The sequence below is a fragment of the Oncorhynchus masou genome, chromosome 28 (assembly GCF_036934945.1).
Source record: "Oncorhynchus masou masou isolate Uvic2021 chromosome 28, UVic_Omas_1.1, whole genome shotgun sequence".
Classification (NCBI taxonomy): Eukaryota; Metazoa; Chordata; class Actinopteri; order Salmoniformes; family Salmonidae; genus Oncorhynchus; species Oncorhynchus masou.
Genome location: NC_088239.1, coordinates 23250894 through 23274061, shown reverse-complemented (window position 1 = coordinate 23274061; position 23168 = coordinate 23250894). Strand labels below are relative to the sequence as shown.

At 42.3% G+C, this 23168-nt stretch overlaps 1 protein-coding gene across 1 annotated transcript in view; it reads left to right on the top strand.

Annotated features, from left to right (window-relative positions):
- Positions 1-3759: 3759 nt before the first annotated feature.
- Positions 3760-23168, top strand: part of LOC135517371 (uncharacterized) — a 65609-nt gene continuing 46200 nt past the window's right edge. The window contains exons 1-3 of the mRNA XM_064941603.1: positions 3760-4012; positions 4428-4520; positions 6499-6680. Of these exons, the coding sequence (XP_064797675.1) occupies positions 4459-4520; positions 6499-6680 (244 nt within the window). The 5' untranslated portion in view covers positions 3760-4012; positions 4428-4458. The remainder of the gene's footprint in view (positions 4013-4427; positions 4521-6498; positions 6681-23168) is intronic.

Sequence of the window (23168 nt, the reverse complement as noted above, 5' to 3'; positions counted from 1 at the left end):
GGGAAAGTGTACGGTGATGAGCTTGATTCTACCTCCAATTAATAATGAGGGTCTTATTCTGGTGACATGATGATTGATTCTTGGCTGCCGTTTAACAAATACAAATTATTTCGCTCTTTTGTCCATAATAATCTCATAATGTAGGCTACACCCGCACTATATCTGCGAGCTGTTGGCTAGAGAGTGCACGTACCAAACCCGTCAGTAGAGTTGAAAATGTGATGGAAACTGATTTCATTTGTATATTTTTTTCAGTTCATTAATTTTACCACAAAATTAAATTTTCTGTGCGCCAACGTCATCACGCACAGCACAGACTTTTATCTGCAACAAGTCCGTTTTGACGGAAACACGTCTCCGGTGGGCACATTTGCATATTATTTTAATGCAGATTTTAGAATATTTACATGAAAGTCTGTCTCCACTTGGATGGAAACCTAGCGAATGTCACCAATGCCTTCTGTCTTGCTGCAGTCAACTTTTCATTTGAGAAAATGTAAGAAACGCCTCTATGCTTGCCGCAAATGTCTCAGGTTATGTTGCTGTGCTTAATAATAATTGCTCCCCAAATGACTAAATCAACATAGCATAAAAAATAGAGGCCCTGTACCATCTCGATAGTGCTATGTTGACTTACTCGTTCTGCAGATAATGTCTACCAAGCTGCTGCCCACGATTGGAGCAGCCCACTACTTTTAATTATCTAATATATTCAATCAGTCAGTTACACTGAACAGTGATAGATGTCAACCCCAAGGCTGCTGCATTCACTTATGTGAGTCCTATAGGGCAGTTTACACTGAAAGCGTTTTTCCATCCCAAAAATGTATTTCAGATAAATACATGTTTTGCAATGCACAAAAAAATATAATCTGGTGTGCGACCCACCTGGACCCCTGTCCCAACCCACAGTTTGAGAACTACTGCTATAGGGTGATGCTAGATCAGCACGATGATGCCCGAGAGGGAACTATTGCCAGAAAAGGATTATGCTAAGAGATTTTGCTGAAATCCTCCTACTGTACATGGGTTATGAAAGTTGTCATAAAGGTTTACCCTGTGTGTGTGTGTGTGTGTGTGTGTGTGTGTGTGTGTGTGTGTGTGTGTGTGTGTGTGTGTGTGTGTGTGTGTGTGTGTGTGTGTGTGTGTGTGTGTGTGTGTGTGTGTGTGTGTGTGTGTGTGTGTGTGTGTATCACGTCACAGCATGCACTGGTCTGCTGACATAATCTTCACCCCCTCCAAAACAGGATTACACAACTGTCATTGTCCAACGGGTGGCATCGTGTGAACACTAACTTTCAGATCAAAACCCACAATGCACTGTGCTCTGACTCACACTGTTTAGATTGGTGGAAGGGGGGGAAAAGACAGAACTGGCAAAAGAATACAGAATATATTACATCAAACAATAGTGAAACATAATGACACTTTTACAGCACAATCTCAGGACAAAGTGTGTTAGAAACATACACGGATGTGATATGCCAGGCTTGTTAAGGGTTTTCGAATATGAGTGTTAATTTCCGAAGTCCCTTGTGTGGGTCACTAGGAATGGCAGTTGTAATGCATTGCAATTGATGAGACACTAAATGTTCATTCATGTTTATTAGAACTGAATGTTTTGCCACAACATTCAGCTTGAAATCAATGGCAATGCAAAATGAGGGCTTAATCAATGAAGCCCTTCTCCATTCAAAACAGATGACAGCTGGCTTAAAATGGGGCAGCAGTATGGGATGAGTTAATGTCATGTATAGAATCATACACTGAGCACTGTCCAGGTTGTGTGCAAAAGGCACGCTTCTACAACGACTCGAGCTTACTAATGCTTGAGCCCAGACTAATCTTAAAGGGATTATAGTTAAGAATGCAGTGCGATTTACTGTACATTGATTCTATAGCCTGCTATAGGAGCGACTGATTGTGTTGGGAGCCATGATTACTACAAGTTTAGATAACTGTTTAGACTAATTTACCAATCTAAAAATTGTTAGCGGACATGGCTGACATAACCACATTTCGGGAACTTGCACCTTGTGTATTCTACTATTTTGATTCTGAACAGTAAGTTGAGAACTCGACTGAGTAAAAAAATAAATAATTTTTGTTAAAAAAATGTATAATGTATGCCTGGAGCCAGCCCTGTCAACTTCTGGAAACCACCCTGAAGCCAATGTCTATCATGATCTATCATCACAGAAGACAAGCATTGCACTCCAAGTCCTTCCTGTTGCAGATCTTTATTTCATGAAGATGGTTCCTACTCTCACCCCACAGGGTGATATAATATGCAGGCATGTGAACTACAGTCAAGCAATCCGTTGTCTGGAGAGTTGGTGAGCTGGTGTTGTTTAAATGGTTTGTACAGTATCCTACAAGCTTCCTCTTTGAGTTCACTTTCTCTCTCTCTCTTAACTTAAATCACACAGACACATGGTGGTAGAACCCTCACAAGATGAATCCTTCATTCATTCATCCACTCTTGTGTGTTTCCTTTCTCTTTTCTTATTCCACATGCAAGCCTTCCTGAGTGCATTTTCTACATAGGATTTTTCCTTTTTCTGGGAAGTCAGACTCCATGTTTTATAAGTCAGTGTGATAACCTTTTGAGAATAAAGCTTTAATTTGAAATCTGCTTTACAGATGTTTGTGTTCATCTACTTTGCAGTTGCTTCATTCATTAATGGCATGTGTGTTGTGAGCTAGAGAGACAAAGACAGAGTAAAGTATTTTTTACACCCTTTGCATAACATTTACAACATTTGTGTGTTGAGAAAAATAAGTCAAGAACAAGAAACATGGGAGCTAATTAAAATTGGTTTCAAATATTTTAATCACATCAAAGGCCTCCGTTTTCAGTCAGTTACCTAACAGTAAATTAATGACAAATGAGGTGAACGTCAAGTTCTCATCAGTGAATATAAAATAGAAATGACATAATAATATACTTTTGGACTTTTTACAGATTAAAAAAACCTAGACAGATCCAATATGACAATCACATCAATTGAATTAAGCGAAAATGATTCGTCGTGGACCAAATTAGAGCAGTCTCTCACTGCTCCCTCCAACCTGTCTCTTTGTACAGTATATATAGCCTTACATAAAGATTAACCTGTGTACACAAAGGGGCAATCAATTGAATCAAAATGTACGTATAGACTGTATAAAATCTCTTAGCATCTGGCAGCGACCTAATGCTAATTGAACTCGACTGCTTGGATTTGTTCTACGTTCGCTTCGTCTTTGTATAGGGCCTATAGCCTAGCCCCGGTTCAAGCTATTTGATCATTTTAAAACCATCATAATACAACACAGCACGCACTTATTAACGGGCTAGTAAACAAAATAAGACATTACTGTACAACATTAAAACTCCTGGCGTATCCTTCGAATGAAACAACCTAGAATAAATGCCAAACGCACCATTCAAACCAAGTTCAGGAGATAGTATATCCAGCAATAGTTGACTGTTTAAAGATGGTTTTGCGAATCCAAAACGATTCCAGGTAAGTGTCCATGGATTTCAGTGGCAATATATTTTTCCTAAATGCTTGCTCCAAATATCCTTTCCATTTCGGACAGCGCTCGACAGTAAAAATCTCCCTGCTACATAGAGATTTGTAGTGTGGTGCTTTGCGTGAGATCCCTCCCCTTGTGCTGCTCATGTCTCTCTCTCTCTCTCTCTCTGTGTGTGTGTGTGTGTGTTAATGTGTGTGCGCGCGCAGTCTGTTTGTGAGGCAGTTGCGTGCGAAGAGCTCGACATGTCATTCAGAGGAATCCGCCACCTGAAACGCGAGGAAGTGAAGGCGACTCAATTCGGTATAAAGCATCAACCACATCTGCCTCGAGCTTTGAAAACATCAGTTCGGAGCTCTGGTAGACGTTTGCTGTATTTTCTCGAGGAATTAGTATTGTTCACGTAGGAAGTGCCGTCTGTAATATACCCATTCAATTTGAATGACCTATCTAACATTATACTGGAATTAAGTAATATTGACAGACCTTCTTGGTAAGTGTTTTAATTTGATGTTTTTTCTTTTTTTGTTCGAAGTAGCCTTTTTTTAAATGACATTCAACGTTTTATTATGCTACATCATTTATGTATTTGATGCGAATAATTGTAGTGAGAGTTGGCAGCATAGATTTGATTTGTCTATGAATTTGCGCCTTTCATCATATTTACGTTTCACCAGTGTAAACAAAATATTGACTGTCTTTATAACTGTTGAGGACATAGTATTGCATTTATCCTCTTTATTCTTATGACTTTTCTTTCTGATTACCCGTTCTTGATAGCAACACTAGACTTATATGAACTGCTTTAACATAATGTACTTTATGGAGTTCATTCGGCTGTTCATTCAACTTTTTGTAGCCAATGTCATATGTGGGACGCTGAAAACTTTTCTCCATCTTCTCTGTAGCGCACCTGTTACCTTAACGGAGCGCAAGACAATGATACCACCGGGAGACTGCATGTATGCGGGCAGGAAAAGAAGGAAGCCCGTTCAAAAACAGTTAAGAATCACAAGTTTTCTCCATAATATTATATTTGACGCATGTTGAAAGTTGTTTTATGGATTTCATGTGTTTTTTCTCCTACTTTTTGTGCTGTTGTGATAGCCTACATGGCAGCCAAATAGTAAAATGTAGTTTATTATTTGTGTGATGTTTTCGTATTTAAGTAGCATGCAGATACATTAGCTACTGTTATACTACCAACCAAACACTGGACGTTTTTTAAAAACAAAATTAGTAAGATTTGCAAAAGTATGGACGAATTTAAAATGTTATAGATTTTCTGATGTCATATTACATATCGAATATTCACATGGCTTTGGGTTGAATTATAAGTAATAGATATAATCAATTTGGATTAATTAATTTTATGTAAAGGTTACTGTTGATATTCAGGTTCTTATTCTTATGGGCATACTATTAGTAAAATCAGTGCCATTTGATGTTTTTTAATGACAGCAGGCAGGAGTCGTTTGCTGATTATTGTGGTTGCTTGTGGTTCCAGACTTTTTCAAAGGTGGTGCATAGTTAAAATCACTCATAGGAAACCTGATGGTTTCAAATGTTAGCCATAGAAAAAGACCATATAGGCTAACCAAGCTAGCCGTCAGCTATTGTAGCACTTAACAGTTCAAATGTTAAACAGCAACAACAGGTTTCAGTGAGCTACAATTTATGTCAAATTTGAGAACACTATATACATAAATGTAATTCAATTTTAAATGAATCTCAATCAATGATCTACATTGCTTAAACAGTATGACGGTTGACACAAATGTGAAATAACCTCCCATTTGGACTAGTAAACAACAGTGGCGTGACTGGTTTAATTGAAGCACTGGGTTTGCTTGCAAGAGAGTCAGGGGGGTAGCTAGCTGACTGGGGGTAGCTAGCTGACAGAAATCAAACTCCTAAGGATGCAGCACTGTTGATTCAACGTACAATTGTAAGGCAACCAGCTGTAATAGCTTTGTGAGTTTCCTCAACAACATTCTCAAAGTCACAATCCTATTGCAGCTTGTTGCAGTTGTACATTGAACCAAGTCTCTTTTGAACCAAGAGGGAGTTCAGCTGACATTACCTCTACCTTCTCTTCCCGTTGACCAGGACCGATGCAGGGAGGAGGTAGAGTTTTCAGCCAGGGGTCAGCGGTAGTAGTAAGGGAACCAGTTGTAACCGCGCAGTGGAGATCTGGGACGGGCACCGCCGAGATGGTTTGGGGTGGTGATTTGAGTCACTGGACAGTGATGGGTGGTGCTGGAGGCTATCAACCCATCTGTGTCTGTAGAGGTTCTCTACAGGGTCGCATGCATCGCACTGAATGTGGATCTCCCATTCATCTACCGATCGTTAAGCGTGCTGTTGACGTCTGACTGACGTCATTTTCGCACGATTCTATATGTCAAATCGGTTTGCATTCGGTTCGCTAGTACTCTTGGCAGGCAAACGTGTGTTCAAGCCCTTAGAGTTAGTATTGATTACCTGACACTGGCAATGCTGTTACCCCCTGTGTGTGTGTGTGTGTGTGTGTGTGTGTGTGTGTGTGTGTGTGTGTGTGTGTGTGTGTGTGTGTGTGTGTGTGTGTGTGTGTGTGTGTGTGTGTGTGTGTGCGTGCGTGCGTGCGTGCGTGCGTGCGTGCGTGCGTGCGTGTGTGTGCGTGTGTATGCAATTGCTGAATGAAACATGTATGTATATTGACCTCACATATTGCATGGTTCACTATATCAATGTGTTTGACTGAGTCATAAAGATGACTCTAATAAAACTCTTCAAAGAATATGAGTATCTTTTATTGATTTACAAAATGATTCCCTGTTTATATTCTGTTGCTACAACCATAACTCTTGGCCGTACTGTACCCAAAAGCATAGTACATCTCTCCGGTAACAGTTGAGCCTGACAGATATTTTAGAATCAAACAGCTACTAACCCGTCACAATAAAAGACACTAAAATATTCCTGTTGTGTTTTCACCAGGAAACCTGCCACGGTGAGTGAGAAGTCCAACCCGTCAAAGAGGCACCGGGACCGCCTGAATGCGGAGCTGGACCGGCTGGCCAGCATGCTGCCCTTTTCCCCAGACATCATCTCCAAGCTGGATAAACTGTCTGTGCTGCGTCTCAGTGTCAGCTACCTCCGGGTCAAGAGCTTCTTCACAGGTAAGAAGACACTTCGTCCTCCCCCAATGCCTTATAGGGAGTAGAGACTCACCACAGAAACTACAGTACACTACAAAACAAGACACAGCACAACACAGATCAGGTGAACCACACTACACTAAACTACACTATACTACGCTGTAAGTGTATGTAGTCGACTGCAAAATATAGATCTCAGTCTGTGTGTATGAGTGGAGATACATTCAGGAGAACTCTTCTCTGTTCAGGGACAGACATGAAGTCAGAGATCTCAGCCCCTGGGCACAGTGTGACAAACTGAGAATATATCCTCAGTCTTTTCAATAGCAGCCTGGGAGCTTGTGTGGTTGCCTGGACCTACAATTGAAATATCCTGTTCAGGGTCTCACACTTGTTACACAAACTGTGTGAGACACAAGGTTATTCAACATATCCGCAGGCATAGTTTTAAGAACATTCTGGTTGTAAGAAAAATTGTAAGTAAATTGACATTTAGCACACAAGTGCATTTGAACAGGTTATTTGATGTTCATTTGCAATATTTTACATTTTGGTTGGATTGACGAGGGGTAATCAATGACATGTATATTTGAATTATTCTAGTTTCTCTCAACTACTTCTTCAACAATCAACATTACTCTCCCCTATCTTATACTGTAACGTTGTACAAATACTTTTCGGGCTTATCCTAACTTTCCTCCCCTTTTTCCTTGTTTTGCCTCTCATGAGCTGTCTTCCGTCCGTCCAGCTGACTTCCCAACAAGTAGAACCGATTTATTTCAAAAGTTGTTTGATTTTCTTTAGCTTTCTATTCAAATCACTTCCTTAATTGACTGCCTTCAATTCGAATTGATGCCAACCCTGATTTATATGCTCTGGACTTGATTTTTATACTCTGCACTAAGTTACACTGAGTTACAGTGTCCCTCCAGTAGAGTATCAACCAACAATCTGTAATACTTTAAAGTGGGGAAAGATGTTTTCCTCTCTGCCAGATGACCTGATAATGTTCTTTCTCTCTTTTAAGTCGTTACTTTCCCCTCAAGTCTCTTGCGTATTCAAACAATAGCGAAAACAGGCGGGTGCGTTCCAGCAACATCTATCATCAGTGTGTTTCGAGTGTCTGGCTCTTTTTCGCTCTCTCTATTCCCTCGTTACTCCTCATCCACAGAGCGTTCAAATATTTATGGGGCACTTCAGAAAAAGACCTAAAAACATTTTGTGGGCCCGTGGCCCCCATGGCACTGAGGTCAAAACAAAGCTTTCAGGAAACAGCTGAATGAGAGAGAGAACTCGAGCGAGCGAAACACGTGAGAGAGAGAAAGAGAAAGTGAGAGAGATTGAGAGCGCTCAAATGAAACAAGAGAGAGAGAGAGAGAGAGTAAGTGAGAGAGAGAGAGCGAGCTCAAACGAAACACGAGAGAGAGAAAGCTCAAATGAAACACGAGAAAGAGAGAGAGAAAGAGAGAGAGAGATCTAAAACAAAACACATGCTCAACCCCAATGCTTTTTTTGCCTTTATTATGAACAGGGATTCTACCTGCTGAAGTGTGAATGGGGCACAGGGGCAATGAACATAAATTGCCTCATTCAAGGCAATTCCTTTGAGGATGCAACAGCAATCACAATCACATCAGTGCCTGTTGGGTTTTTAGAATGGATTGGGGTGAACAGGTATACTGTAGTCAAGTTGAGAACGATTTGACCAATTGACCAATTAGCTTGGAGGTTGGCAGGAGCAGGACTGATGTACTCTGCTGTCCTTTTCTCTCTCTGAAGCAGGGTCAAAGCTCACATAGCCTGATGCACTTCCCTGAACTCTCAACTCTTTGCATGGTGGCAACTTTTCGGGCACCCTTTAACCCCATTAACCTGACCGAGAGGGCAGTTTATCCATCACGCAGATCACAGGTGCTAAGGCTGTTAAAAGTGTCAGTGTGAGATGATGACATGGTGGATTTAATGGATTTGATCACAGAGGGACCAGATGTCCCAACGTACAGTAGCTTGGAAATGGATACTAACTTCAGTGGTGGGCACAGTAAAGAACGAATCATACAAAGGAACAGTTATTCTAATTTAGCCTGTTCTTATCTGTAATATATAATACATGCCATTTAGCATACGCTTTAATCCAAACCCATGTACAGTCATGCGTGCATACATTTGACATATGGGTAGTCCCAGGAATCGAACCCACTATCCTGGCGTTGCAAGCGCCATGCGCTGCCTACCGAGCTACAGAGGACAGTAGTCACGGTGAGCAGATTAGATGCTTTGATGCTTAGGTCTATTTAATGAGCTCAATTATAGGTTGGCATTAAGCATTTGTCCTCCTCAGATCTCAATCATTCTCTGAATTGAATCTAGTCTGCTCTCATTTGTTACATGACTTCCTCGTAAAGACAGCAGGAATAGAACCACACATAAAAGGGACACGCCTTGTGTCTGCGCTATCCTATTATATCGAGTGGTTTATTATAGGCCCCGTCAGAATAGAAGGATGCCGTCTTCCTTCCCACCACTAGGGGGACTAGAGGTCTCAGAGGCAGGATCAGGAGGGAGATGAGGATGGGAGGTGTACAGATGGGAGGATGACTGGAAAAGACAGAAACAATAACGACATATCTGGGCCCGTATCCACAAAGCGTCTCAGACTAGGAGTGCTGATCTAGGATCAGGACCCCACCTGTCCATATAATCTTAACAATTGTTATCTGAAAGGCCCTAGATCAGCACTCCTACTCTCGGACGCTTTATGGATACGGGCCCTGGTGTCTGGTTTTGGCTGGATCAGGAGACAGCGGCTGATAGCGGTTATTCTCATACCAGGGGCGAACTAGTCATTTGGCATTTTGGGAAATTGCCAGATGGGCTGGTCCATTTTTCACATATTTGGTTTGTCTTATTTGGGTTTTTTTTACGCAAAATTTTAATGTCCTGGCTAATAATGGGGCCTTGAGGAAGAAAATGGGCTGGTGCTTGGGCCTCAAAGAAGAAAATGTGCCGGTGTGTTAGAAATGCCAGGGCTGATTTCTGGTCCCAGTCCGCCCCTGTCTCGTACCATTGGGTGGAGCAGAACAGAGTATACAGTAGTAAAGAGTGTAGTGTGTACAGTTGCGTGCAAATTTACCCTAAGGGCCTAAGGGAACTGGATAACCCACAGTAATTGGAAAATGTTATAAAATATTGAGGTTTTGTTTGTATCAAGCCTATAAGACCTATTGGCATTATGTGAGTGTAGAATACATACGTGATGCTTACAGTATATACTGTATACAGGTATATTGTTTAATATAGAACAACCTATTGGTTACTGTTCAATTTATATGTTAAGAGGTCATGATAGCTAACCGCTGTGTAGTGCAGTACTCATTTAAATCAATGCAGATTATTTCCAGTGCTCTTGAGGACTGTGATGAGCATGGATGTCTGGTATTTGAACTTTGAATGTGTGTCGACTTGATCCATCTATCATGTTCAGCTCTCAGGCCCTCTCCAAGGATTCTGCCTCTAAGGTAGCTGCATGGTTGGAGGCAGTACAGTTGACTACATTAGATCCAGATAAAATATGGTTTGACTGAGTCGGCATACAATAGAATCCTTGTAGATTCCAATTGTATATCCTCACTGAAGGAAGTTGAACAGTATCCAATCCTGTCTCCCCCATGGGTTAGTGAGTAGTCAATAACTTGTGTGCCTCGACATAATGCAAAAGCTTTAGGTTACAATGAAGCCAGCACTAAACCTTTGCAGACATTTGCAGAACTGGAAGCAATCAACCTACGCTGAACGTAGCTCCTTTCTCTGTGTTTTCTGCTACACAAATCATAAAAGCCCAAAATGTTGCCTTGGCAGCCCCTATGTATGGTTAGGTAAGTCGTATTAGCCTTGATTCGACATAGAACTCAGGTCGCTAACCTAGTGGCTCCCAATGTTTTACTTTCTGACCCTGCTGAAGCCATTTGACCTGCCTGTGACCCAATAAATAGACAAAAGAACATGTTCAGCCTTCACCCAAAAGTCACTGACCATGACCCACTATTTGAGAACCACAGCTCCAGCCTCCCTCCCCTCCCCTCTGTGAGCGTGTGTGTGTTTATTGGTTAATTTGTTTATTCGGATCCCCATAAGCTTTTGTAGAAGCAGCAGCTCCTCTTCCTGGGGCCAACAACAAACAAAAGCAAAACACGGATACATTGATAGACACAACTTTTAAATCGAACGATAAACAAGCAACACGACAAAACAAATTATATAAGCAATACAATTATGACATATATGCCCGCGTGTGTTAGAGTGTGTCTGTGTGCGCATGTGTTTGTGTGTGTGTGTGTGTGTGTGTGTGTGTACGTGTGTGGGTTTATGTGTTTACTCTCATCTACAACCTCCCAGTGTTTACAGGGTTTTAATTAAACCAGATTACAGCACCGTATGAGTCTGCCTGGGTTTTGGACACCAGATTGCTGTGTCTGTGACAGGACCTATCGTTGGGTCTCTGTTTGCTGTCAGAGCAGTGAGCTGTAATTCCCCACCATGTTTTAATGGCGGGCCACAGCCCTGGGATTTCAGTGTAATTAGTCAGCTCTGGGTTTACACTGCAGATGAAGTAACCGTTCCCTTTTGTCTCCATGCTTCCATTTATTCCCCCCATGTTTTCTATATTCCACTAAGCTCCTCACAGTCTGTCCCACACGACAGGTCTGAGTCCTTTCAATCTCAATCTCTTCAGTCTCCAGTCACACAGGAATGTGCTTAACGCTGTGTATTAGGAGGGGTAATTGAAGGGTAGACCCAAATTTGTAGGACATACACTGCTTCGGGAGAAAGATAACAATAGATGCATATCCATGGGTTTCTAACGTGAACTAACAGGTTTGACAACAACATTCGGCGTAATTATTTTCCAACATGTTTGCTAAGTAGTATGTTCTAGGTAGTGCTAGCTGCACACATGTTGTGGCATGAACAGTCAATATACTATATAATGACTGTGCAATAAGGTGCTCTTGATAAGAGCGTCTGTTTTATGGCTGTAATGCAACAATAACGTAGCAGGAGGACCAATAGAAACCCCCAAATAACTCTGCAACTCCACCAGTGAATCCCCATTGTTCCTGGGCCTCTGTGCTATCCACTATCACGCTACCTCTCAGATGTTATTTATTTTCCGTTATCAGGAAGTCAATAGGGCCTGTGATGAGGATCAGATGGGTTGAGTCCTGACCCATTAATGAAGGACAGGCCCATCTGCTCTCCTTTCTCTCTTCTCCTCTATCTGTCCTGGGGATCTAATCCCTGCTAACGGCACTGCAAGCTTCTGAAAGGCTGCAGGAATGGAAAGTGGCATATACTGAAGAACTGGAGGATCGTTGAAATGGCTGTATTTTAGAGTCATACGATTTTAATCCAAGGCAAGACACTCATGCCACGTCCTGTAGATATAGAATAAGATAAGATAAATAGTATCTGTGGAACATAATGAAAAGTGTGATAGAATAGAGGGAGGTTAGTTTCAAGTTGTATTAGTTCTATGTACAGAATGCACATGGTGTACGTCGTCCAATTAAATGCTTACTTGCAGGTTCCTCCTCGACAATGCAACAACAATAACAAATATATAGAAGATAAGAATATGAACATAAAGTAAATGGCTCAGTAGAATATAATAAACATTGTAGCATAAGTATAATACAGAAAGGCACAATCTATAGTCCAATATTTACATGTGTACTGGGGATGGGGGGGATGGGGGACAGTGTATGAACTGAGCAGTATAATAGGAGTCTGTGTGTGTGTGGGTGTGTGTGTGTGTGTGTGTCTGCTGGGCGCACTAGCCTAGAATTACAGTAAAACATCTACAGTATATGTATTGTTTTTACAGTGCAGATAGATCAGTGTGGCTGTGTGATGGGCTGTGTGGCTGTGTAGCTGTGTGACGGGCTCTGTGGCTGTGTAATGGGCTGTGTGGCTGTGTGATGGGCTGTATGTCTGTGTAATGGGCTGTGTGATGGGCTGTGTAATGGGCTTTGTGGCTGTGTGATGGGATGTGGGTTGTGTGATGGGCTGTGTGGCCGTGTGATGGGCTGTGTGGCTTTGTGATGGCTGTGTGACAGGCTCTGTGATGGGCTGTGTGATTTCACAGCTGGGAAGTGTGAGACAAGGTTACAGTCCAGAGAGAATGCCACCCACACTCTCAACTCTAAAAGATTAACAATATCTCACAAGAGACCCCTTACCCACGTAAGAGTTGCTCTGCTCAACCAATTCATGGAAAACAGTGCATGATACTTTCTAGTTGCTATTTACTCAGAAAGACCATGACATTATTGTATGTGTGTTGATGCGAGGCAAACAGCAGCTGAAATATGACATAGGCATAAAGAAGCATTAGCCATGTCTGTGTGCACTGCAGTGCTGTACTAAATAACCACTTCCTCCTCTGCACCCAGTCAGCATGCCTTGCTACCCAGGCAGAACATTTCCACTTCCATCTGTGGGCTTGGTAGTCAAGCGATGGGAGGATGGCCTTACAGACACTTTGGACTGCCAGCCAAGGTGTGACCAAGGCTTGATTTTGACGACGTCTGTCACCATCTCTCTTCTCACCCCGGGCGGCGCTCCGTGATCCTCGTGGCTGACTGATCGGGTTTCCCTTTGCCCATCATTACCCCTACGGGATCAGGCACGTTGGCCTGGCACTCACCCACACCTCCTCCCTGACACTCCCTCCTCTGGACAAGGACAGGCATAAGGCAGGTGGCTAAGGGGACAAATGGGACCTCCTGCTGCGTCAAGTTTTTTAGCCATCTCCGGTTATATCTGTCACCGAGGGTCGATCAAATACAAGCCTGGGCATGTTCGCGTGAGTGTCTCAGCTGGCTAGCAATTATCAATGCAAGATAATCTTTTCATTTTCAATTACTCTGTTTCCGGCCTCTCTGAGATACAGCATCCATGCTGAAAGTTTCGAACAGAGTTGTGAAACCTAATCCAATCTAGAGATGTGATAAATTTAAGCTTGGCAGCAATCTTTGCTTCTTATAAACTGCTGATAGTGCTGCTGGGGATGTCTGACGTAGTCACACATAGCGTTTGTGGATTTCTGAAGTTCCAATGAAAACACAACAATGATTTATAGAGATATGTTTGCGTATCTAATGTAGCCAGTACTCAGAGAGCATCCATAGTGCAACGTGGGACTTGAAGTCTGATTGAAGTCTGTTTGAGCTCCCGTCATTCTAAACCGAATCAGGAGGAACTGCAAAGGGCCATTTTGCTGCATGTTTAGGATGCGTTTCCCCCTGTAATTAGATTGGGTTTTCTACAGTCGTTATGTGCTCCCATTAGGGATGAGTAAGAGAACTAGTCTCATCAAATCAAATTTTCAAATGTATCAAATTTATTTATATAGCCCTTCGTACATCTTACATGATATTCGTACATCGTACATGATATCTCAAAGTGCAGTACAGAAACCCAGCCTAAAACCCCAAACAGTAAGCAATGCAGGTGTAGAAGCACGGTGGCTAGGAAAAACTCCCCTAGAAAGGCCAAAACCTAGGAAGAAACCTAGAGAAGAACCAGGCTATGAGGGGTGGCCAGTCCTCTTCTGTCTGTGCCGGGTGGAGATTATAACAGAACATTTCATCCAGTGAAAACTGATGGGGTTCTATGACACAGAGCCAGAGCAGTTCAGTTCAGTTCAGGTCCATCCATTGGTATCACAATAACAGTTGTTTAGTCTGACTGCCCTGTGCTCTTCAAGAGTGTGTACTATCATATCGGGAGTAGGGCCACGTGCACACTCCTACACTCATGCACACACACACACACAAATCCCCAAGCACACACACACACACACACACACCATCCTCGTTCCTTCCTTACACAACAGGTTGGATGTTCATCACCACAGAGGTACTGTAAATGTGTGGGATGAGGTCAATTATATTTCTATGCGTTACATGGTATATCAAAATGTTTTAAAGTCTTCTATATCGGATTTCACGCTTATTTTAACCTCTGGAACATGTGTTTCATTAGATCCATCTTTCAGTGTGGCTCTGTTTTGTGTTGAGAGGTTCAACAGCCTGCATTATCTACACTTTATCTGTGATAATCCTATAAAACCTTTCCAAATGGTGTTTTCCAACTTAATAAAGATGTAGGATCTTAATTTGTTTACTCTTCTGTTTCTGAGAATTTTCTTGCACTGCAGGAAATGCAGATGAGCTTTGTGATTTACATAAATGCACTGAAAACAGTATTGCACTTTTCATGTAGCCTACTTTTGGCAAGCTAATAGCCTAACCACTAAATGTTCAAATCCTGTTGCTGCAGGATTATTTTACCGTGACAATATAGATCAAAATAAGATCCTACATTAGTACTGTAGTCTGAGGAACTTTGTCAATATTTGTACTTTTTTAGATCAGCATGTTGGCTTCGCATGCAGACTTGTTGACATTGCGCATAGTAAATTCAGACCTGGCTGTGTGCCAGAGGGGTTGTCTGTGGAAACAGTGTGATGTAACTAAATGTCAGGTACTAGTTGACATGAAACTAAGGACTGGGCCTTCCTGCCACAGTGCAACACTTTGAGGAAACTGCTTTGGTAAGACTGCCTCTTTGGTCAGACATGTCTGCCTCTTTTGTCCTCAGCACTATAAATGAGCCAAGAATGGGGAAGAGGATGGCTACAGGAACCTTAACCTCATGCTCAATGTACGTCAGCAATATGTCGGGCTCTAGACGTCCTCCGGTTTTTAATCACGCCACAAAGGCCCTTGTGTCCCGTCCCACTAAACTTTTCTACCTTGAGGTCGTCAATCAGGAAGTTGCCCCATACATATGAAACCTCTGGTCAGAGAAGTCCCTTAGCTTAGCACTATGGAGTGCAATGATGCATCAACATGTTGTTGACATGTAAGCTAAGGCTTACAACAGGAGATTTCAGACAGTGAAAGTCTGTAAACTGTGTCAGTATTTTCCATGGGGTTGGTGGGCACAGTAGAACGGGGTATGGTAATAGGTGCCAGGCGCACCGGTTTAAATATGTCAAGAACTGCAACGCTGCTGGGTTTTCACACTCAACAATTGCCCGTGTGTATCAAGAATGGTCCGCCACCCAAAGGACATCCAGCCAACTTGACACATCTGTGGGAATGATTGGAGGCAACATGGGCCACCATCCCTGTGGAACGCTTTCGACACCTTGTAGAATCCATTTCCCAATGAATTGAGGCTGTTCTGAGAGCTAAAGTAGGAAGGTGTTCTTAATGTTTTGTACACTCAGGGTACAGACTCACAACACTGAACAAGGGATAACAGTTGAAGTGTGCCGTAATGTTTTATCAATTAGTGATTGTGACAAGTTGAAGACATCCACTCCAAAAGTTTATGATGTGTGGAGTTGCACATCTTAAAAGCATTTAGAGTACAAATGTTTCAGTATGCCATGCCGTCTACATGGTTGGCTAATTGTGTAAATGACTAAAAGAGGCAACAGAGGAACCAATCTCCAGACAGATAAAGCATACTAATTGACCTTTCAACTGGTGCTTGTGACCAAACTGCCACCCAACTATTGTGTCACGGTGATGGAACAATAAAACCAGACAATGAAGTCATCACTTGAACATTTATCACGATCCCACTACAAAGTAAAGACTGCAACCCATGTAAATCCAGTACCTTCTGTGTTTCCTGTAGATACACGGTCAGTTATTTTGCACGCAACATATTGCGCCCGAGGGATCCTGGGGTTTCAGCGTATCGTAACAGTTGAATGTCATGTGTCAAAACAGGTCAGAGGAGTTATCCAAAGTGACGAGCCGTTGCTGCTGTGCTGTGGTGTCAGAGAGGCACAAAGCAGAATCCCAGCTAGGTTGCCTGTGGACACATTCCCCTTCATTCCTCATCCTGCTGATTCCGTTCCACTTTTCTTCCCTGTCACCCCAAACGTTCTTGAGAAGACAAAGGTCATTCCTGCCTATGTCAGACGTTTTGGACTTTTGAATTACTGTAACGTGGACTCTTTTCTCATGGTGTTCTAACCTCCTGTATGTGTACATTCTGTCTAGTGCATAGTGAATGATGTTACAGCATGAACATACATTCGGGAAAATGCTATATTATATGCTTTTAGTGAGTCTTATAACCACCTATAAAGTGATAGCGGGGACTAAAAATGTGATCGTAATGCATTATCAAAGGGTGTGGTTTATAGAAAGGCCTACCATTTGTTTTCCTACTGCTAACATAACCCAGTGTGTCCAATCCAATGTCCGCCACAATATCTTCTTCCTCCACAACAATGGACATCAGATTGCTCATCTTTACATCTCTCCCGATTATCCCCTGCGGTGGAGCCTGAAGATGACCCGAGCCATGTATTTAGAGAGTTAGGACGTACGTTTCATGACACTACAGCATTCTCTGGCAGCCATGTTAGCTCCCTATTACCATAACATGGGGAATATTTGAACAATTCTATGTATCTGAATATCTAGAATTAGAACAACATTGAAAATTCTAAAAAGGTTTGCTGAACTCTGTAAATGCATGACTCCGGTGATGATGAGTGGTCCCCTTTCTTCCCCTGAGTGAAGGATGGGGAGTGTTGAGGCTCTGTGATTATCAACCCCACTAAGAGAGGAATTTTAGTCTTTCAGCAGACTTTCGATCCAGACCACATTTTACTGGAGCAATTAGGGTTATGTGCTTTGCTCAAGGGAACATTGATAGATGTTTCACTTAGTCAGCTCTGAGATTTGAACCAGCGACCATTTAGTTACTGGCCCAAAGCTCTTATCCGCTTGGCTACCTGCCAAGACACAGTTCCCTCCCATCTGCGTGTGCTTCACTGATGTGGAGCATCTCTCTCTACGACAGCTCCTGACAAATCTAAATGCCAATATTGGCCTTTTTTTTGTCATTGCATACAACGCCATGGGTAATTATTTATGCATTGCGTGAGCAAGTTATGTTTGCACGAGCAACATAAGTCTATGTGTATGCTTATCATTCCATTTGCAATGCAAATATGAATGCTTCTTCCTCCCATTGAGGTAACTAATACGATAATGTGATTCTATTTGCTGAATTGAACATTCATTGCAAAGAGCTTTTGACCTTGTAACTCAGCTCTATACAATACCATAAAATAGTGTTCACATGTTAACCTCTTGTATGTGTGCAGTAAAGGTCTGAATGGCAAGCTGGTGTATGTATTTAGGATCCTTAATGTCTAACTTGTTAGCCGTTTGAATCAAAGGCGTGACACTCCCTTTGTCTGAGCTGACCTCTCTGCTTGAGTGGCCACTGGCGAACAAAGCCCCCAGGATCACAAAAGGCCATAAGTGAATTACAACAAATCCTTATTGAGGGGTCTCACACTGCAAACAGAAAACAGCAAACTGTTACTGTTGAGCACCACAGAGCTGAGAACACAGCATGGCGGTTTGTTTGTGTGCCCTTCATATGGAACCGAGTGGCCCTTTGTTGGCCCAACACCATTGTTGGAGTCTGTCCTCTGTAATCACAGTCAAGCAGGCTGCTAAGCTCTAAGGTCAGACAAACTAAATGATGTTCCCCTCCCCTGCATGTCACTTAGGCCTTTATACATCTCAATGTACTGGCAATGAGCTAGATAGGCAATATGTAGGAAGCAGCTATTACTTTGTTTTCCTTTTATATAGCAATTCATTCTCAGTTACCAACTCCTGCTGTTCATTCATATGTTTAGATTCATGTTTTGGTGGGGTTAATATGAATTTGCACTCAACAAGGTCTTCAAATGTTAATCAGCTGTTATAAAAAGACAATGTTTGTTATGACAAATGAAATGTTTATTGGGCTGTTAGATTTGATAATTTTTGGTATTTTAAGACTGTTTAGAAGAAAAAGAAATGCACACCTATTTAGACGAGGTGCTGGCTATCGGAGTAGAAAACTTGAAAATAATAGAGAGCTGCACACTCTAGGAGCTCAGACGCAAACATGTAATTGCCAAGCTGTCTTCATCAGGGTATAAGACTGTAACAACCACATACAAATACCTGTTTTCCTCTGTGTAAGTACACTGTATGGTTTGCAGATGTGGTACTATTGCAGCCATATAATTATTAGTATTTGACTAGGGAAGTCAGTTAGGAACAAATTCTTACTTGCAATGACAGCCTGCCCCGGCCAAACCTTAACCCAGACAACACTGGGCCAATTGTGCGCCACCCTATGGGACTCCCAATCACGGCTGGTTGTGATACAGCCTGGAATCGAACCAGGGTCTGTAGTGACACCTCTACACTGAGATGCAGTGCGTTAGACTGCTGCACCACTCAGGAGCCCCATGTGTAGAGAGTTCATTTGATAACTCATTGAGACTGTGATAATCGTGCCTCCCGAGTTGACGCGGCAGTCTAAGGCACTGCATCTCAGTGCTAGAGGTGTCACTACAGACCCTGGTTCGATTCCAGGCTGTATCACAACCAGCCGTGATTGGGGGTCCCATAGGGTGGCGCACAATTGGCCCAGTGTCGTCTGGGTTAGGGGAGGGTTTGGCCGGCCGGGATTTCCTTGTCCCATCACACCCTAGTGACTCCTTGAGGTGGGCCAGGCACCTGCAAGCTGACTTTGGTCACCAGCTGGACGGCGTTTCCTCCGACACATTGGTGCTGCCAGCTTCCGGGTTAAGTGAGCGGTGTGTCAAGAAGTAGTGTGGCTTGGCAGTGTTGTGTTTTGGAGGACCCATGGCTCTTTACCTTCGCCTCTCCTAAGTCTGTAGGGGAGTTGCAGCGATGGGACAAGAATGTAACCACCAATTGGGGAGAAAAAGGGCTAAATATTTGCACTTTTTTTCATCTTTATTTAAAATTTGTATTTTTTACATTTATTAACCCCTCCACCACCCACCTGCCTCGGAGGACAAATAACTTTTTTTTAAATGTAAAGCTTTTTTGCTGCATATACATATATTTTACATATACATTTTACATACACGTTTTGCATGCACATTTTACATACATGGTACTTTTATATATAGCAGTCACATAACAATAATACTTTACCAAACATAAGCTCTTTAATCCCCATTGTTTGCCTTGAGTTGTTTAACTTAAACCTAAGCACTTCGGTATTGAAAGCTGTTGTAATATGTATTCATCTAATATATTTTTTATCTGATATTTTAGATGGATAAATGTTTTGATAGTGATATTCAAATGTGTTTTGCATGTCTGTCCAGTTTTCAGGGACATATAATCCAGCGAAACACCTTTATTTTTCAAAGGTGCATTTAACCATGCCTTTCCGTAGATTTTGGTAATCAAGCAATTGATTACAACGCATCACCAACCATGGACCTGTTGGCAGGCGTCCGGTCTCCCCCCATTGCCAGTTTCCTATATCAGGACATATTAGCTATCACGCAGGATTTCGCCAATTCGAGATGGGCGCTCACAACGGGCGCACTTGTTGGCAGTAATAGGATCCGTTAATGAATAAATCGAGGGGCAAGCTTTTCAGTGTGGCTGTTCCAGCGAAAAGTAATGTCGGGGTAACAAGGTGGCCCTGGGCATGACCCCAAGTTAGCAATGTGGGCAAAGATTGGTGTGGAAGAAGGGAGGGATTATGGAAAACCGGCCAATCAGTAAAGTGCTGTACTGTACTGGACATTGGGTTACCATGCTGTCACTGGGTTCACCAGCCAATACCTACTGTCCTGTAAATTGATCTGGTTCTATGTGGTAATAGGATTAATTACGCCATTTTACAGTATATGTCCCAGTAACAGTTCAGTACAAGTACCAGTTTTTCACAAAGAATATGAAGGGAAGAAAGTACCAGTTCTCCTATCATTATCAATATGTAGGAAACACCATGACACTGTAACTCAATACAGATGTGAAACGAAGGGTTGGAGTTGAATTCTTCATTTAGTTATTCCAATATATTTTTGGGGGGTTTAGGGTTAGAAAGCACAACAAAAATATGCAGAAAACGTTGTTATTTATGTAATTTCCTGGACCACCTGTCTGTGTGACATACTGTATAACACAGAGCAATAGCAACGAAATGAGTGAAGCAGAAAATATTTTATTGTTGAATGAGAGAAGAGAGGGAGAGAAAGCGAGAGCGAGAGAGAGGGAGAGAAAACAGAGAGAGAAAAATGAAAAGAGAGAAAGAAAGTGAACTGGAGAAAAAAGCTAACCCAAACAACCGTTAGGGGATAATAACGAGTGCATGGTTCCAAGCACATAAGGGAGTAATTGCTCTGAATGAGAAGTGGCAGAGGACAGTTACGACTAATGAATGCTCCAGTTATTCGCTGCAGAACCCTTTGCGTGACTACTCCTTGGCAGGGCTCTCAAGCCCCCAAGCACAATTTGTAACACAGAAGAAACTAAGGTATGTCTTAAGTGTTTGACAGTAAACAGGGCCACGCCAGGCCCTAATGCTGCCGGATTTACAGCCTCGGCCTCACTAGGCTTTTGAATGACATCACGTCGCTCAGCACTGCAGGGAGATCAGCTTTGAGGCTTTAAATGTCTAAAACTGATCTGCCGGAGTAAAATAAAACAGAGAAAAGAAGCTGTACGTGAGAGATGGGTCGAGAAGAATGTATCAGTAGACTTCTGATGAAGTGTTTCTCTTCACAAGATGGAGTCAGTGGTGCTTAGTGTCTGCATGGCATTCCTTTGAATGTTTGTGCCACGGTGTCAAACTCACCCTATTTCATCTAGATGTGTCTCTTTGAGAACTGCAGTGTCATTTATTATCTGAGCATAAACTAATAATTATTATTTCATTAACAAGCTGGAAAAAGATTTATGTGAAAAAAACAAACATTTGTACGCCATTCATAAATTCTCCGCTTCAACATTCTAAGGGCCAAGAGTTCCTGTTAAACACGTAAAGATTTCATAGTGATATTTACTTATTTATGGGCTGGCATTGGCACCTCTCAAAGACCCAACAGGAAATGTGTAATAGCTTTTGTCTCATTTCCAAATTAAACAGCCCTCCGTTACAAAGCGCAGCGCTGGCGTTTTACAGGCCTCATCCCAGATGTCTATCATTATAGCAACTGAAATTTAGCTAATCTGAGCTAATGAATTGGGCCCCTATGCCAGTTGTACAGCACTTTGTATTTGGCCACTGTACAAAGAGCACAAACACTCTTCCGCATTGCCTGTTAATGATGCCTACTGTACATGCATCACCATGGTTTTCTATGTAAATTGGTCGCACACCTGAGCTGTCATGGGCACATACTTTAAGTGCCATATCTGAAATAACAAAGTGAAACCATAGTCTAACCTGGTAACCCGAACCTCGAGCCTACTAGCCCACTTTGAAGCAGTTACTGTCAAAATCATTTCTGATCCTGACCTTATTACAGTGAGGCCTAGTGCTACGAATACAGAGCGTATATTGATCGCTATAATAAATTACTCATTGCACAATGCAGAATGAATGACTATGACATCAAATGTCTTCTTATTGTTACGGAATCCTTGATTTGATTTCGATAAATGTCAACTAATACGATTTCACTCAAAAATAAATGACTACGGGTCGAGGGCGTGCTATTTTCTTTTAACATTAGTTCATTGAGATGTGCCCCTGTACTAGCTACAAACCGGAGCTTTGCGCAAAGGAAGAATTCCATGCCACGCACGGTCTGTTGACATGGCCCTGAGTATCGTGTTTAAATTGGCCAGCTGAGGAACAGTATGTTATGCTCATATTCAGCAGCTGCTGGGGCTCCCTTGGCAGAGCACCCGTATAGGTTGCGTGCGATGCCGGGGAAATTCTCCACACTAATGTACTAGTGTTTGTTTTCATCAGAGAGCCAGTATTAAATATGCATCAACAGAGCAGCACCCAAACCCAATCCCAATTCGGACCTGTTGCCCGTCGCCTCCCACCTCAGACGTTGTCGACCATGTCATCGACATTTCATTCGGCGTTGAATGACACGTTTTTTCTCTCACTCTTATCAGTTTCTCGCATGGGTTCACGAGATCTCCTCTTGGGGAAATGTGAAAGCTCTGAACAATAGAATTAAGAATTTGAACTTTGATCCAAACTTCCATATTCAGATGGAATTCTCTAACAAATTCCCAGTGTTTTCCTCCAAGCCGCCAACAGACATCACACAGTAGATCCACAGAGTAATTTAAGGGTGCAACACAAGAATCCATGAACATGACTCAGTCGGAACACGTAGTAAATAAAGACCATAATAACATAAATTGAACGTTCCCGTGGCTGTTTGAAGTAACATCACCCCTATTACGTGATACAGAAAATACAACATGCCGAGCGCTGAGACGACTCAAAGGGCATATTCATGGAGACGCAGACGCCCTTTCACAGAGGGAAGTCGGATCTACGGGATACCGATCCGTTCGCACGCAATGTCGTTCATGTATTTCCACATACCGTGGTTTAATCACGGCAATATCTAAATTATTTTCAATGATTCACTGCTTTATGGTGTGT